This window comes from Harpegnathos saltator, unplaced genomic scaffold, assembly GCF_003227715.2.
Source record: "Harpegnathos saltator strain DR-91 unplaced genomic scaffold, Hsal_v8.6 scaffold115, whole genome shotgun sequence".
NCBI classification, from domain to species: domain Eukaryota; kingdom Metazoa; phylum Arthropoda; class Insecta; order Hymenoptera; family Formicidae; genus Harpegnathos; species Harpegnathos saltator.
In genome coordinates this window covers 1,389,596-1,407,355 of record NW_020229890.1, presented here as the reverse complement: position 1 = coordinate 1,407,355, position 17,760 = coordinate 1,389,596, and the positions used below count along the sequence as shown (strand labels likewise).

Here is a 17,760-nt window from a genome sequence, read left to right as displayed (position 1 = left end):
CATATAATCTCATTCTTTTCACAAAAACACTGAAAGTCGCTGAAAGTTCGTTGACTCCCATGTGAGTGCAGATCGAAGCATTGTATACTAATATGTAATCAAAACTATTACTGTCTCTCAATGTCCTACGAGTACAATTGTAAGTCTCGTTACAGGAAGGAACAAAGTTGAAGCTATCTGTATTTCCAATTCTCAGAAAAAGAGTTGCGGGGATTCGCGAATAGAAACATTTTCTCTGAAAAGCATTCTCGACCCTCAGGGATGTTGAATAAGTTGGCTAGCGAACTTAGTTACTTTCGAATCCTCACTCTCTCACGCAACGTTTGAATTTTTAATGCGCGCAAGCGCGGTCGGACAAGCAAATTTATTTCATCGATAGCTTTTTCTTGCAACGCTCAGTCGTTGTCTAGACACCCGTCAAGATTTAATGCTGTTTGTGATCATTCACAACGGCTCGTAACAGCAAGTGAGTTTTCAGCGCGTAAAGCTGCAAGATAATCTGAAATACAAAGAAACATGCCGTTCAACGAACATTATCAGGATGATATAATATACATCACTCAATTGACGCGTAACGTTCTGAGTCTACTCGGGGTCTGGCCATCCATGAACAGACAAAGATCCACCAGCGAGAAGATTTGCAAATTTCTGTTGATCACGATCTCCTACATTCTCCTCTACTGTGTCCTCATACCTGGCCTCCTCTTCTGGCTAATCGAGCAAAGGACGCGTGTCAGAATTCAAACGATACCTCTGATCTTTTACGGCTTTATGGCCACCAGTAAATACGGTAACTTGATATATCGCGAGAGAGAGATCAAACGTTGCCTGAAACATATCGAGGAGGATTGGAAAAATATAATGAGCGTGAATGCACGAGACACGATGATCGAAGCCGCGAAAACTGGGAGGCGCCTGGTCGCACTCTGCGGAGCCTTCATGTATGGCAGCGGGCTTTCATTTCGATCGATCTTGCCGTTGTCCAAAGGGAAGATCGTCACGCCACTAAACCTCACGATCAAACCTTTACCTTGTCCGGCTTATTTCGTTTTCTTCGATGTGCAAGTCAGCCCTGCTTACGAGACAGTCTTTCTGATCCAGTTTTTGTCTGGGATAGTTACGTATTCGATAACGGTGGGTATGTGCGGTCTCGCGGCCGTCTTCGTGATGCACGCTTGCGGTCAGCTGAAGATTCTAGTGGACTTGATGAGGAATCTCGTGGAAGAGAAGTGGAATGAGAAAAATGACGTAGATAGAAAGTTAGCTAAGATGGTCGAGCATCAAATAAGAGTGCGAAAGTAAGTTAAAGTTTATGGGTTGCACAGAAATTGTATAACGTTTATTAGCCATGATTGTGTTTATGCACTTGGCTTAAAAAAATATTAAATAACGATAATTACATGCTCATAAAAAATCCACGTGACATTTCACGTGTACATTATATTTAATTTTATTTTATTTATAATCGTACATAAAGTGTTGACTTGATGCCACCGATAACTACATTTCAGTTTTTTACAATTGGTAGAACATACTCTACAACAAGCATGTTTGATCGAATTATTGGGATGCACAATGATCGTTTGCCTATTAGGATATTGCATAATAATGGTTTGTAATATTACATATCGAATTATTTCAGGAAAATAGTACTTTATAGCGAAAGTTATTTATAAAAACAAATGCAAACAAAATCAAATTAAAAATTAATGGCTAAAGAATATAACGAAAATTGGATAAAAGTTTTATAAAAAAATGACCATATTTTATCCTTTAGTACAAGTGAAAAATTTAAGCGTGATAATTTATGGCTTATCAACGATAATTTATTTAACATTTTACGTAACTGAAAGAAACACATTACTTAATATATAACACGTTTATAGGAATGGGAGAATAGTAACGGGATAGCTATGTGCTCCTACTTTATCACAATTACATCTCTAATGATAAACATGTTCTTATTTTGTTACACCGGTGAACAACTTACTGTACAGGTAGATCTGAGCTAATCAGTCAGTTCTTTCTAACAGATGATAAACATTTTCCTAACCATGTACGTCGCAAATGATGTTACACTTATAAAGGAGTATTGCTGTACATATTCTTCTGTATATCATTGGAGAATCATTTTGTCGTAAATCCGTCAAGTTTTGCAACATATATTTGATAATATTAATAACAGGCGGAGAAAGTAGCCAGTACATCGTGCGATCTCGAGTGGTATCGTCTTCCGGATAAAAAAGCGCGCGGAATCGTGCTAGTGATGATCATATCCAACTTACCCACGAAGATCACCGCCGGAAAGGTTATGGACCTGTCGTTCAAGACGTTTGGTGATGTAAGATCCAAGTATTTAATCATTGTTCGCGACAATCATAATTTGTGTGGTACCAATACAATAGATGACTATTAATTTGTTACAGCGAGTTCATAGAGTTAACCGCGATATTTTATAAATATTTTCTATTGAGTAAGAACATATTGAAACTTAGTGCTTCGTGTTATTAAATTCTCTACAATAATGGACTAATATTTGCGCGTTATTGTGTTTCAGGTTGTTAAAACATCTCTGACATACTTTAATATGCTACGAAACGTCACCGATTGAACATTCTTATTCCGATTGACGAAACTACAATAATGAACATTGCATATATATTCGCAACATAAGCGTGTCAAATGCATGTCAAAAAGAGTATTGGGTGATGTATATATATATATCAATTTAAATATATTTCTATTATTCAAGATAAATATGTGTCCGCATGCGAATATAATTTTATATTTTATTTTAACGTTACGATGTACGATTTCGAGTTATTTCGAATTCTCATCGAAACTCTCATTATTGTCGTGACGACTTTAACTTTTATAATTATTTTATTTTTTTTCGTATAAAATCCTCAAATATAAATATCATTTTACATTCATTGAATATATTTTACGTACATTGATAGTGCGCCACGAATGATGTTGCTCTGCCAGTTGCATGCAAGCGAAACAAAACATCCTGCGCCATGAATTCAAAACTATCTGTCGGAACTGTGGTTTTCAAGTTTCGATCTCCGCAATTGTAACTTTGACACAGGAAAGATTAAAGTTATTGTTTCATAATTCGCTAAAAAAGTAGATACACGTTGGCGAACAGAAATACTTACCTTCGCAAATGGTATCTCAGCGAGCGAGTTAGCTTATAAATTTTGTCCCAAGTTTCCAGCATTCTCCTGCACGCAACATTTGAATATTAAAGTTGCTAAAGCGCAAGCGAACAACAAATTCATCCTATTCGTAGTTTCCTTCATGATCGTCAGTTGTAATTGAGTTCTTAATTCCAATCTGCTCATAACTATTTGTATAATGCTCTGCATTCAAAAGTAATCCACTGCAGAAGAAATTAAGAAGACTTTCTTTATAATTTTACTAAGAACATGTCAAATAACGAATATTATCGAGATGATGTTATATATATCACACAAATGACGTTTTCGACATACTTAAAGTTTAATATTCCTTCATCTTATCGATGTTGCACGAAAAACAAGTCGCCCAACGTTCGTTGACTCCCATATGCGTGCAGATCGAAGCATTGTATACTAGTATGTAATCAAAACTATTACTGTCTCTCAATGTCCTACGAGTACAATTGTAAGTTTCGTTACAGGAAGGAACAAAGTTGAAGCTATCTGTATTTCCAATTCTCAGAAAAAGAGTTGCGGGGATTCGCGAATAGAAACATTTTCTCTGGAAAGCATTCTCGACCCTCGGGAATGTTGAATAAGTTGGCTAGTGAACTTGACTGCTTTCAAATCCTCACTCTCTCATGCAACATTTGAATTTTTAATGCGCGCAAGCGCAGTCGGATAACAAATTTACTTTATCGGTAGCTTTCTCTTGCAATGTTCAGTCGTCATCTAGACATTCGTCAGGATTTAATGCTGTGATCATTCACGACGGTACGTGACAGCAAGTGAGTTTTCAGCGCGTGAAACTGCAAGATAATTTGCAATACAACGGAATATGCCATTCAACGAACATTATCAGAATGATATAATGTACATCACTCAGATAACGCGTAACGTTCTGAGTTTAATCGGGGTCTGGCCGCTCCTTAACCGAGAAAGATCCACCGGCGAGAAAATCCGCCAATTTTTATTGATCATAATTTCCTACGCTCTTCTCTACTGTGTTTTGATCCCTGGCGTCCTCTTTTGGCTAATCGAGCATAGGGCACACATCAGAATTCAAACAATTCCTTTGGTTCTTTACGGCTTCATGGCCACCAGTAAATACGGTAATTTAATATACCGAGAGAAACAGATCAAACGTTGCCTGAAACATATCGAGGAGGATTGGAAAAATGTGATGGGCGTGGACACACGAGACACAATGATCGAATCCGCGAAAACTGGGAGGCGCCTGGTCGCACTTTGCGGAGTCTTCATGTACGGTAGCGGGCTCTCCTTCCGGTCGTTTCTGCAGTTGACCAAACAGAAGATCGTCACGGCGCAAAACATCACAATCAGACCCTTACCTTGCCCGGCTTATTTCGTTTTCTTCGATGTACAAATTAGTCCTGCTTACGAGATGGTCTTTCTGATTCAATTTTTGTCTGGGATAGTCACCTATTCCATAACAGTTGGTGTATGCGGTCTCGCGGCCGTCTTCGTGATGCATGCTTGCAGTCAGTTGAAGATTCTAGTGGAGTTGATGAGGAATCTCGTGGAGGAGAAATGGAAAGAAAAAGATGATGTGGATAAAAAACTAGCTGAGATGGTTGAGCATCAAATAAGAGTGCGAAAGTAAGTTAAAGCTTATAGATTGCATAAAGATGCAATGACTTATTAGTCATGATTGTACTGTGCTTAAAAAATATTAAATAATGATAATTACATGCTCACGAAAAATCTATGTGACATTCCACGTATTTCCATACTATATTTAATTGTATAATTTCTCACGCACATAAAGTGTTGAATTCGATGCCGACATCGATAATTACAATTTCAGTTTCTTACAATTAGTAGAACGTACTCTACAACAAGTATGTTTGATCGAATTATTGGGGTGCACGATAATTCTCTGTCTTTTGGGATATTGTATAATAACGGTATGTAAGAATTAAATTACATATATCTCAAAATATTAAAAAACATCCTATTGCAGCAACAGTTATTTATAAAAATATATGCATAACAAATTAAGATCTAAAATATACCATAAAAATTGAAGAAAACAAATTTTCATCTCTTACAAGTAATAATCTTAACACAAGAATGATAATTTATAATTTATCAACAGCAATCTTTATTTAAGCTTTCTCATAACTAGAAATAACACATTAATTTTTTTCATAATTTTTCATAATTAAAACAAATATTTTATTTATAGGAATGGGAAAATAGCAATCCGCTAGCTATATGCTTCTACTTTATCTCACTGTCATCTATGGTAATAAACATGTTTTTATTTTGTTACACTGGTGAACAGCTTAGTGTACAGGTATGCCTGAGCTAATCAGTCGGATTCTTTTGACAGATGATATTATATAATAAACATTTGTTAATTCATGTACGTCACAAACAATATTACATTTGTAAAGAAATATCGCTCTATATATCTTTTTGTATATCACTGAAAAACCATTTTGTCGTAAGTCCGTAAAACTTTACAACACGTATTTGACAATATTAATAACAGGCGGATAAAGTAGCTAGCACTTCGTGCGATCTCGAATGGTATCGTCTCCCGGATAAAAAGGCGCGTGAAATCGTGCTAGTGATGATTATGTCCAACTTACCTACGAAAATCACCGCTGGAAAAATCATGGATCTGTCGTTCAAGACGTTTGGTGACGTAAGATCTAATCAAACGAATCTTAATATCCATTCGTAGATCTGCCACAATCATAACACACAATCATAACAAACACAACAAACATGTACAATCGGGCGTTTATTATCGCGTTCCTGGTAATACAATAAGTGACTGTTAACTTGTGCAGCGTGCTCATAGAATTAACTACATGTTTTGCAGACATCTTCTAAAAACAAATGCGCATCCATATTTTAAAATTCTGTTAAAAAACAATAATGGACTATAATATTCGCGCGATATTATATTTCAGGTTGTTAAAACATCTGTGACATATTTTAACATGATACGGAATGTCACACACTGAATATTCTTATTTGGACTGACAAAACTACGCATTGGCAGACGTCGCATCTTGTGTATTCGCTACATAAGTGTATCAACTACGAAACATTGGGTGATGTATATATGTATATATCATATGTATATTCTCTCAATTTAAATATATTTGTATTATAGAAGATAAATGTATATATACCGGTGGGGAATATAATTTTATATTTTACCTTATTGTTACGATGTACGATTTTGAGTTATTCGGAATACTCACAGAAACTGTCAATATCATTGTGACAACTTTAACTTTCAAATTGTTGTTTTATTTTTTGGTATAAAATCTTCAAATTCAGATACCATTTCCATTTTATTGAATATATTCTACATACGTTGACAGTGCGCTACGAAAGATGTTGCTATACCCGTTGACTTTTGCATACAAGCGAAATAAAATACCCTGCATTATGCAAGCAAAATTACAGCTGTCGCTCTCGAGCATTGACATCTGCAACTGCAATTTTGACACAAGAGAGACTAAAGTTACCGACTATTCATAGTTCTTTGGGAAAGGGGGTGCACGTTGGCAAATAAAAATACTTACTGTCTCAAATGTTTCTGATTCTCGGCGAGCGAGTTGGCTCGCAAACTTTGCTTGAAGTTCTCTTGCACGCAACATTTGAATATTAAAGTTGCGCAAGCGTAAGCGAATAGTGAATTCATTCTATTCGTGGCTCGCCTTGAGACCGTCATTTGTAATCGAGCACGCGTCTGCATCTCGTGTAACTTTGCTCATAGTAATTTCTATCACGTTCTGTATTAAAAAAAAAGTAATCTTCTCCAGAAAAAATAGTGGAACAATTTTTCTCTTAAATTTATTGAAAACATGCCTAATAACGAACGTTATCAAGATGATATTATATACATCACACATGCAACGCGTAATATATTGAACGTACTTGGAGTTTGGCCGTCCTTGACCGGAGAATCCTCCAGACGCAGGATCTGCAGACTCCTGCTAATTACGATCTCTTGGATGCTCCTCTACTGCGTCCTGATTCCCGGTGTCCTCTTTTGTATACGCGAGAAGAGAATGAGAATCAAGATCCAGACAATACCTCTGCTCATTTTCGGCTTCATGGCCGTCGGCAAATACGGCAATTTGATCCTTCGGGAGGGACAGATCAAACGTTGCCTCAAACACATTGAGGAGGACTGGAAGAACGTGATAAGCTTGGACGCGCGAAACACGATGATACAGTCCGCGAAAACCGGAAGACGCCTAGTCGCACTTTGTGGGACCTTCATGTATGGCAGCGGGCTTTCCTTCCGATCGATCTTGCCGTTGTTCAAGGGGAAGATCGTCACCGCACAGAACGTCACGCTCAAGCCCTTGCCTTGTCCGGGTTACTTTTTCTCGCTTGATGCACAAGTCAGCCCTACTTATGAGATGATCTTCGCGATGCAGTTTTTTTCCGGATTAGTTACTTTCTCAATCACAACAGGCGTGTGTGGTCTTACGGCTGTATTCGTGATGCACGCCTGTGGTCAGCTGCAAATACTGATAAATCTGATGAGACATCTCGTCAAAGAACAGTGGGATGAGGGACGCAATGTGGATAGGAAGCTGGCCGAAATGGTTGAATACCACATAAGAATACGAAGGTGAATGTTTGTAATTCATTTATTAGATACATGTTTTCACCATGATGATGATTATTCGCTATTATTTAACACGCGTGAATTGCAGCTTTTCGATCCACTTTCTTGTTCTTCCTCGAAATATCTATATCATATTGTTCATAAATATATTTCAGTTTTTTACGATTAGTGGAACACACTATGCGACAAATATGTTTGATAGAAGTAATGGGATGCACGATGATTGTCTGCATTCTAGGATATTGTATAATAATGGTCCGTAACTTTTTTCATCTATCCAGTTTGATTAATAAATAAAAGTAATGCATTTCGTGTTCTCGCATATATAATTAAATCGCGTTTATATTAAGATTTCACATTTATAGGAATGGGAGAACAGCAATAAAATAGCTATGTGCTCTTACTTTATGTCTCTTACATCCATTATGATAAATGTGTTTATGTTTTGTTACACTGGTGAACAGCTCACCACACAGGTATGTTTATTCGCACGGACCTGCCAGTTGTTAATAGTAAACATCATCGTGCAATGACAAATGTTATCAGATTGGTCGGAAAATCTGTTTGGATTTTGCCATTAGTTGACGTTGCAAGTGGTATTGTTATTCCATATTTTTAAATTTTGTGCGTCTGTAAGACGTGACTCTTTGCAGCGTACTAAGAAAACATGTTGCGCAAATTCGTTGAGTGACAGTAAAGCGATATTGATTTAAAAATAGAGAATATGAAAATACGAAATTATCGCCATTTTATTATTGCAACGCAGAAAACACAACGCAAACTAAAGGAAAGATTTTTAATTGCTGTAAAAAAGTCCGAACAAACTTTCTAACCAACCTAATATATATAGTCAGTTGCGTGTATAAATAATTTGGTCCATTGCAAATAACACAACAGTGATTCCTGCCTCGTAAAAGTAGCATTGATGATATTTACTGATTGACTGGAAAAGGCATTACTGAAATATTGATTAATCAACTTATACAATTTCATCTCATGTGTGTGTTTGATAATATTAATAACAGGCGGAAAAAGTAGCCAATACATCGTGCGATCTCGAGTGGTATCGTCTTCCGGATAAAAAAGCGCGCGAAATCGTGCTAGTGATGATCATGTCTAATTCACCGACCAAGATCACCGCTGGAAAAATTATAGACTTATCCTTCAAAACATTTGGTGACGTAAGATGATGTTTTTAAACTAATTTATTTATATGTCTATATAATTGTAGTATATAATGCAAAAAATTTAACAAGATGTGCCTGTATATTATATCTGTGTGCACAATATTGCACCATTTTAAATTTTAATAATTATTAAATTTTAATAGTGTAATTTAAGTAGTCCGGCATGTACAATATTATGTACATACGTTTCACATTTATCGTTTGCAATTGATATTTATTTTAGAGACGCGAAATTTCGAAGTGTTAAATCAGTAATCGCGCCATATTGTGTTTTAGGTGGTTAAAACATCTATAACATATTTTAATATGCTTCGAAACGTAGCCGATTGATTAATATTTGAGCTCTAATAATCGAGATAGAAATGTAAGCTGTGCAATACAACATTATATCATATATACTATTACCATGGATATGTCAAAGATGCAAAGATTGGTGCAATATAAAAATATAAAAAATCTGTGTTCTTGATTTAAATACATTTCTTTTACAAAATATAGTTGAGATAGGAATAAGGAATTCAGTTTTACAGTGAGCTGGAGACATGTTTCATCAAGATATTACATATTAAATTTTTTTATTCCTCTTGTCTCAAGTAATGCAAAAAGATTTGTTTCACATTATTCAAATCTCTACAGCATGATCTCTGACACTACCGATCGTTACAAAATGCAATTCAAATGCACTTATCTATTTCAAATGAAGAATTATCGTAATTACGTTACGATAAACAACATTACGATAAACAACGAAAAATATCATATAAAATATTTGACAACCTAATATGGACTTTCTCTCAAGTCAAAGATTATAACTTACGCGTTATAACTTACATGTTATCATCGATAATCTTTTCTGGCAAAACGGACTTTTCGTGATTTTCCAACTTTTTTTCCCTCTCTTTCCCTCTACTTCGACAGAAAAATTTTTTCTCTATAAAACAAGCGAAAAGCACCAGACGAAGTTTACGACTAGCGTCTCGTCGAATATACGCATTTATTCAAAATTATTATATTTTATGGAGAAATACATTGTGTGTATGCATATTTCATAATAATTTTAGCAAAGTTAGTCTCCCTTTTCAACTTATATACAAATTGCAAGGTCGACATCCTGTGAAAGTCAATGACCGTCTGTTATCGTAACAGTTGGAGGAACTTTCTTCTTGTACAAATCTAAAAGGCTAGCCTGTGAGATTTCCTTCAAAATTGCCACTCATACATTGTTAATATTTAACTTCACATTCAACTTCATGCCAACCGTTGCAACACGCAAGCGCGCGTAGGTATCAAGGACTGCTCGAAGTGAATAGAGGAGGAGAAGAAAAAACAGTAGTCGTCGCTGTTCCGTCACATCACGTGAACAGAACTCAGAGTATCACGTGTCATACTTCATAAAAGCAAAAGCATAGAATCTCACGTCGAAGCTATTTCACAATGTATACTAATAAAAATTACGAACGTGACATAAATTACACGTACGAGTTGAATCGATTCGTTTTTCGTTTATTGGGAATCTGGCCCTACGCGACCACGAATGTTTGGCTTCTGCAGAAGATGGAGAAAATCGTGCTGGTCTTTGGTTCTTTTGTTCTTCTCATTTTCGAACTAATATCTATGCTTCTCTACATATTTATAGTGTTGAAGGAGACTCGCGCGAGGATCAAAGTTACGGCCACCCTGTTGTTCACAATCGTGTCGATCCTCAAGTACAGCAATCTGCTGTACGTGAAGAATCAACTGAAGAGTTGCGTGACGCGTGTCGAGGAAGATTTTCAAAGTGTCATCAGTCCGGCCACGCGTAATACGATGCTCTTCCATGCGAGAACCGGCAGACGTTTGTTCATCTTGTGCAGTATATTCATGTACTCCGCCGGGTTTTCATTTCGAACACTCATACCGTTGTCGAGGGGGAAAATCGTCACCGCTCAGAACATCACGATCAGACCTTTGCCGAGTCCTGCCTATTATGTGGTGTTTGATCCGCAGATCAGCCCGGCTTACGAGATCGTGTTCTTCATGCAATGTTTCGCGGGGTTCTTGAAATATACGATCACAGTGGCGGCTTGCGGCATCGCGGCGCTCTTCACGATGCATATCGTCGCGCGATTGGACATATTGGTGACGCTAATGAACAATTTGACGCATGAACATGAAGTTGAGAATATAAACAGGAAGTTATCTGTCATCGTGGAACATCAAATAAGAACACGAGAGTAACATCCGTTTGTTGTTGCATGCATCGTCATGCACGCTTGATTTCGATCGTGTTAATATTCAAATATTCGAGGGTTCTTACGTAAATAATATTTTATGAGTCCGATACCCAAATTTAACAAACATATATTTATCGTAACTGATTTATACATGATGATCAGTTTTACGTGTCGACTGGAGACACATCGTACGGTGCTTCAGCATGGCAAATACTTCGTGAAGTGTACGCGATTGTTTCCGACAAACGAGTTTTACATTTGTCTTACATTTGCGATACATTACAGTTTCTTACATATGGTGCAAGGCGCTATACAATTTTCGAGTCTAGTAGAAGTCATGACGTGCACCTCCATATTATGCCTCATAATGTATTATGTCATTATGGTATGTAAAAATTGTGAGGAAGAGTGTATGCATGTGCACGTGAAAATATTTTGCTACAATTACCCCTCCCCCCCCCTCTCTCTCTCTCTCTCTCTCTCTCTCTCTCTCTCTCTAACATATACTTTGATTTTCCATGCAGGAATGGGAAGCCAGCAACGTCGTAGCCACGTGTACGTATTTTATCGTATTGATATCATTAACTTTCAACATATTTATATATTGTTTTATTGGCGAACAACTCTCTGAAAAGGTATGTATATTAGATTGTTGCAATACACTCTTATCTACACATTGCGGTAATGATAACACATCTTGTGGAAGTGACAGATATCGCGATATTCCTTCTTCAAATATCATTCTGTGATGTTTATTGTTCATTAACGAAACTTAATTAACTTAGGGAGAACAGGTAGCTCTGACAGCATGTACGTTAGACTGGCATCTTCTTCCGAATACGCAAGCACGAGCGTTAATTTTGATCATACTCGTGTCAAATACGCCACTGAAACTCAAAGCAGGCAATTTCGTGGAGCTGTCTTTTAAGACATTTGGTGCTGTAAGTATGAGTTTCGCTCGGAAGTTACAGCTTTTCTATTTTTATTTTACAGTACCTATCTTCCTCAATGCAAGTGCATTGAAAGCTCTTATATCCGAGATTTTCTTTCCTTGGTCGAATGGAAAGGCGATTAACAAAAATATACTATATTTCAGATTATTAAGACGGTCCTGGGTTACTTAAATCTTCTTCGATCAGTTGTTGATTGAATTACCATATATTGACTCATAGATAAATAAGCGTAGCATCGGAAGTGCGCGTTAAGTATGTAATGTTGAAATAAAAAAGAAAATAAAATATCAAAAGTATGGAGAAGTCTCTGGATGTGTCGGCGTAGAGAGACTAAAGTTAGAAAAGTTAAAGGCGTTGTTTTTCAAAAGTCTCACACACACTGTTATTATGGGTAATTTTCTCTGCAGAACGTCAATTCTCTCATTCGTGGCCTCTCTACCCAGCAGAGAAACTTTTCCTCTGTGCAGTCAAGAAACATCAGATTGAAGTTGCGAACAACGTTATCTTTTTCCACAGAAAAAAAACATTTATCTGGATTTATCATAATATACACAGAAATACTGATACGCGTATATTTACATTTACAAAGAAATTATGTAATCATTTTCAGCAGAGAGAGATATATGGATATTCATCTTCTCTTCTTAACGCATATACAAATCGTACTTGTAAAGTCGATGTCTCGCTAAAATCAATAGCTCTTCGGTATTAGTGCGGTATCAATGATAACCCTTCTTTGTGGGACGTCAACTTGTTCAATATTTGAAATGAAGCTGTAGTAACTTTCTTTTTGCGCAGATTAAAAAAGATAAACCTCGAAGTTACTATACATACGTTATGAACAATTTCCACATTATATACCCTATCGATTGCATAATATTAACACGCAAGCGTGCGCAACTGCCAAGCTCTGCTCGACGTGGGCAGAGGCCGCTACGACAGACAAGAAGAAGGAGCGATGATTGTCTTGTTGCAATACATTTTGCAGAGAAACATAGTACACGAAAGTACATTATTGTAGAATCTCCAGTCGAGCACGCTTCGCAATGTTTATCAATAAGAATTATGAGCGCGACATCAAGTACACGTACAAGTTGAATCAATTTGTTTTTTCTCTGCTGGGTATCTGGCCATACGCGCGAGCGCGAACGAACTTCTGGCTTCCGCAGGAGCTAAAGAGAATCGCACTGCTCCTGGGATGGTATTTTCTTCTCTGTAGCGATCTAATTTCTATGCTTCTTTATGTATTCATGGTGCAGAAGGAGACTAACGCGAGGCTCAAAGTTATAGCCGCCATGATATACTCGATCGTGACGATCTTCAAGTATAGCAATCTGGTGTACATCAAGAATCGAGTGAGAAATTACTTGGTGCGCGTCGAGGAGGATTTTCGGAGCGTCCATAGTCCGGCTGCGCGCAACACGATGCTCTTCCACATGAAAACCAGCAGACGTTTGTTCATCCTGTGCAGTATATTCATGTACTCTGCCGGAATAGCGTATCGAGTGATTATACCGGTCTCGAAAGGGAAGATCGTCACCGCTGAGAACATTACAATCAGACCCTTGCCGTGTGCCGCTCATTTCATAGTGTTCGATCCGCAGATCAGCCCGGCTTACGAAATCGTGTTCTTCGTACAATGTTTTACGGCGTTCATCAAGAACACGATCACAGTGGCGGCTTGCGGGATCGCCGCACTCTTCACGATGCACATCGTCGCACAGTTGGATATTCTAATGGCGGCAATGAACAATTTGACAAGTGAGACCAAACTTGAGAATGTGAACAGAGAATTAGCGGTTATCGTGGAGCATCAAATGAAAACGCGAGAGTAACTAATCCGTTTCTTTCTGCATGCATCTATGGACACGTACGCTTATTGTTATTTTTATGTGTAGTGCAATTTTATGAGTCAGTTAAAAACACATAAAAACACATGACAGGATGCTTTAATATGATAAATATTGTGCGAAGAATGTTCGATTGTACTTGTTTGACATTTAATTTGCAATATATTCCAGTTTGATTCGCATGGTGCAAGAAGTTATTCAGTTTTCAAGTCTGGTAGAAGTCGTAACATGTAGTTTTCTGGTATGTTTTTTATCGTATTATCTTCTCATGGTACGTAAAACTTATCGTGCAGATTGTGGAGGTATACATGTAACAATAATTTAATTACACTTGCCCATGTGCTTTGCTTCGCAATTCAGGAATGGGAAGACAGCAATGCCATAGCTATGTGTTCGTACTTCATCACAATCTTGTCGTTTAGTTTCAACGTATTTATATATTGTTTTATTGGCGAACAGCTGTCTGAAAAGGCATGTACATTACATTGTTGCGCTATGTACGAGGGTGGTCCGATAAGTACTTAGCCTACAAAAGAAAAGCGAAAATTTTGGAAAAGTGGCGATTTATTTCTCAACATAGTCTCCTTTTAGCTCGATACACTTGACCCAGCGATGCTCCAACTTATTTAACCCGTCTGAAAAATACGTTTTCTCGAGGTCTGCAAAGTAGGCCTCCGTGGCAGCGATGACCTCCTCATTCGACTCAAATTTCTGCCCGGCGAGTGACTTTTTCAAGTTTGGAAACAAAAAGAAGTCGCACGGGGCCAAATCTGGAGAATACGGTGGATGGGGCAGCAGTTCGTAGCCCAATTCGACCAATTTGACCGTGGCGAGGGCGGAGGTGTGAGCCGGTGCGTTGTCATGGTGGAAGAGCACTTTTTTCTTCGCCAAATGGGGCCGTTTTTTCTGCAATTCGGCGTCGAATCGGTCCAATTCGGCATAGTACAGCCCTGTGACTGTTTTGCCCTTCTCCAGGTAGTCGATGTAGATCACACCTTGTGAATCCCAGAAAACGGTGGCCATTACCTTTCCGGCCGATAGGACAGTCTTCGCCTTCTTCGGAGCATGTTCGCCGGGTGAAGTCCACTGTTTCGACTGTTCCTTGGTCTCTGGTGTGTACCAGTGGATCCATGTTTCCTCGACGGTCACGAAACGACGCAGAAACTCCTTCGGATTGCGCTTAAACAGCGTCAAACACTGCTCTGAAGTGGTCTCACGGTTGCGCTTGTTGTCCGGAGTGAGCAAACGCGGCACCCATCGCGCCGACAGCTTTCTCATGCCCAAAATTTCATGCAGGATATGACCCACGCGGTCTTTTGAGATGCCTACTGTCTCAGCTATCTCGCGCACCTTCAATCGGCGGTCTGCCAATACGAGGTCGTGGATTTTTGTCATGTTATCCTCCGTGGTAGCCGTTTTCGGGGCACCTGGGCGTGGCTCATCAAAAACCGACGTGCGACCACGTTGAAACTCGTTAAACCAATTTTTGACGGTCGCCATCGAAGGAGAAGAGTCACCGTACACAGCATCCAAGCGCTCTTTGATTTCGCTGCGCGATTTCCCTTTCAAAAACAAGAATCGAATCACCGACCGATATTGCTCTTTTTCCATTTTTCTAAAATCCGCGGACACGCCCGCTTCCACACGCGGTCAAAACAAAACTACGAGTCCGATTCGGCTGAAATTTCGACAGTAGCCGTCTACGAGAATGTACTACACGATAGTAAATTTCTCTTGCGATAGTGGCGCCATCGGGCGGTGAGGCTAAGTACTTATCGGACCGCCCTCGTATATACAGCAGCGGTAAAAATAATACAACATTAAAGGCAGCGGATATATTGCGAGATGCTTCTCTTTCAAAGATCATTTTAATGTCTGTGATTCATTAACAAAACTAGGCAGAACAGGTAGCCGTAACAGCGTGCACTTTGGATTGGTATCTTCTTCCGGATACGAAAGCGCGAGCGCTAATTATGATCATGCTTATATCTAATGTCCCATTGACACTTAAAGCTGGCAACTTCGTAGATTTGTCCCTTAGGACTTTCGGCCTCGTAAGTAACAGATTTGTTCAGTAGATGCGATTTATTTATTTTTCTTGTACAATGCATCAGTATGTAAATTGCTTTATGCACATACGTTTGAAAATTCTTTTACGCAGTTTAACAAAGTTGCCTTTCGTCCAAAATGAGAGACATTAACATAATTAAATTATTTAGGTTGTTAGGACGGCCGTGGGGTATTTAAATCTACTTCGATCGATTATGGACTGAATTATAATATATACAATCATAGCTAAATTAGCTATTTTAGCATTGTTAAAATAAAAGTAATTAGCTAACAGTTAGCTAACAATTAGCTAACAAAAAGTGTGCAGAGTTTTTTCTTTCAATGTTGAAAGCGAAAAATAGATATATAAAAATAAAAAAATATTTTCTGAATAATCAAGAAAACCGATCACAGTTACTTTAATACTCGGTAAGTTTATCTACAGCATCTGTTTTCAAAAATTTCTAAAATGAAATTCTTCAATTACGAGCTGATTTCATCTATAAGTTATGTTTCTGTCGCGAAATTGTTCGATTTTATAACTCAATATAAAAGATAATCATCTATTGAATATTTGGTTTCACGTAAAAATGAAACTCGATCCACTGAAATTTTTCTTCTTGATTGCAATTCACTGTTATTTTTTATTATGATATGCACATGAGACAACATTATGTTTATTTATTATAAATATTTCATTGATTATTATAAGAAACAATGCTTCTCTATATACGGATGTAATATAATAAAGCAATTCGGAGCAATTCTGTACAACGCACAATGAGAACTATTATTTACAAATTAATGTTTTGACTAAATACTTTTCATAGACAGAAATAGAATTAGATACATTTACGTTCTCATATCGAGAAGTTAACGGGTAAAATAAATTTCTCTAAGTGAACAAAATATCGACTTCAAGTGAACTTCAAATGAACAGATTGCTTTGTGAACTTTGACTTTCAGTTTCTCCGACTCATGCAACATTAGACTTTATAGACACGCAAGTGAATTCTAATCACGAGTTTACCTGATCGAACGAGTTTTTTTTGCAACTATCAATCATGATTGAGCTCGCGTTTCAGTTCTATTTATTCATAAAATGCTGCTCGATGCAGTCAAAAAACAATAAATTTACACACACATACAGGATTGCAATTTTCAAAATCTGTAATCTCGTAACAAATATTATTAACATTAAAAATATATTGCAATTAAATCGCAATCTTTTATTCGCTTGATGTCCAACTAAAGTTTAACGAAAAACGGTTTAGTTACGAGAAAATGAGCAAGTTCCTATGTGTGCAAATTTTTCCATTTTGTGTTTTCTCTTTTATTCCATTTTAGTACCTTCGGCACTTTATTTTGTTTATTTTATATTCAAATAAGTACGCAAATTTTCAAATTATCAATTAAAAGAGACTCTAAATGTGGTCACTTTTGATCATTAATAACTTAATAACTATTGCGATTTTTGCAAAATGGTACATGACTTTTCTTTTCAGTTTGATCTGATTAATCTTCACAATTTTTTGTTTCCAAAAGATCCTGAATATTATGTAGTTTTTAGTTAGGCTAGTCACTGTATCGATCGGACATGTACTGGGCAAGTGCGAAAGTTTTGATGGGTTTCTCAAAGATGTCGTGACTGAGCTTTATAGCAGCAAATATAGTTTTATAGCAGCAAATATATAAATGT

General features: G+C 37.4%; 5 protein-coding genes across 7 annotated transcripts; all 5 read left to right on the top strand.

Annotated features, from left to right (window-relative positions):
* Window positions 1-44: 44 nt before the first annotated feature.
* On the top strand, window positions 45-2,728 carry LOC109504341 (odorant receptor 13a-like). Of its 2 annotated transcripts, none has more exons than XM_019843831.1 (5): window positions 45-1,298; window positions 1,512-1,611; window positions 1,887-1,997; window positions 2,186-2,341; window positions 2,558-2,728. In XM_019843831.1, the coding sequence occupies exons 1-5, from the start codon at window positions 517-519 to the stop codon at window positions 2,609-2,611; spliced, it is 1,203 nt and encodes a 400-aa protein (XP_019699390.1). In that variant the 5' UTR covers window positions 45-516; the 3' UTR covers window positions 2,612-2,728. The 2 variants fall into 2 exon arrangements, with proteins under 2 accessions (XP_019699390.1, XP_019699391.1); XM_019843832.1 differs by lacking the exon at window positions 2,558-2,728 and adding an exon at window positions 2,427-2,498.
* Window positions 2,729-4,009: 1,281 nt separating this feature from the next.
* Window positions 4,010-6,299, top strand: LOC105188560 (odorant receptor 13a). Its single transcript, XM_019843833.1, has 5 exons — window positions 4,010-4,802; window positions 5,011-5,110; window positions 5,392-5,502; window positions 5,701-5,856; window positions 6,128-6,299. Exons 1-5 carry the CDS (start codon window positions 4,021-4,023, stop codon window positions 6,179-6,181), a joined length of 1,203 nt encoding a protein of 400 aa, XP_019699392.1. The 5' UTR covers window positions 4,010-4,020; the 3' UTR covers window positions 6,182-6,299.
* Window positions 6,300-6,362: 63 nt separating this feature from the next.
* Window positions 6,363-9,447, top strand: LOC105188559 (odorant receptor 13a). The gene is made up of 5 exons (XM_011150082.3): window positions 6,363-7,812; window positions 7,965-8,064; window positions 8,175-8,285; window positions 8,835-8,990; window positions 9,273-9,447. Exons 1-5 carry the CDS (start codon window positions 7,034-7,036, stop codon window positions 9,324-9,326), a joined length of 1,200 nt encoding a protein of 399 aa, XP_011148384.1. The 5' UTR covers window positions 6,363-7,033; the 3' UTR covers window positions 9,327-9,447.
* Window positions 9,448-9,551: 104 nt separating this feature from the next.
* LOC105188558 (odorant receptor 82a) lies at window positions 9,552-12,370 on the top strand. Of its 2 annotated transcripts, XM_019843824.2 has the most exons (5): window positions 9,557-11,209; window positions 11,495-11,594; window positions 11,734-11,844; window positions 11,995-12,150; window positions 12,306-12,370. In XM_019843824.2, the coding sequence occupies exons 1-5, from the start codon at window positions 10,431-10,433 to the stop codon at window positions 12,357-12,359; spliced, it is 1,200 nt and encodes a 399-aa protein (XP_019699383.1). In that variant the 5' UTR covers window positions 9,557-10,430; the 3' UTR covers window positions 12,360-12,370. The 2 variants fall into 2 exon arrangements, with proteins under 2 accessions (XP_019699382.1, XP_019699383.1); XM_019843823.2 differs by having other exon boundaries at window positions 9,552-11,209; window positions 11,995-12,358.
* Window positions 12,371-13,199: 829 nt separating this feature from the next.
* On the top strand, window positions 13,200-14,533 carry LOC109504339 (uncharacterized). The gene has a single exon (XM_019843815.2). The coding sequence runs from the start codon at window positions 13,209-13,211 to the stop codon at window positions 13,995-13,997; it is 789 nt and encodes a 262-aa protein (XP_019699374.1). The 5' UTR covers window positions 13,200-13,208; the 3' UTR covers window positions 13,998-14,533.
* The last annotated feature ends 3,227 nt before the right edge of the window (window positions 14,534-17,760 follow it).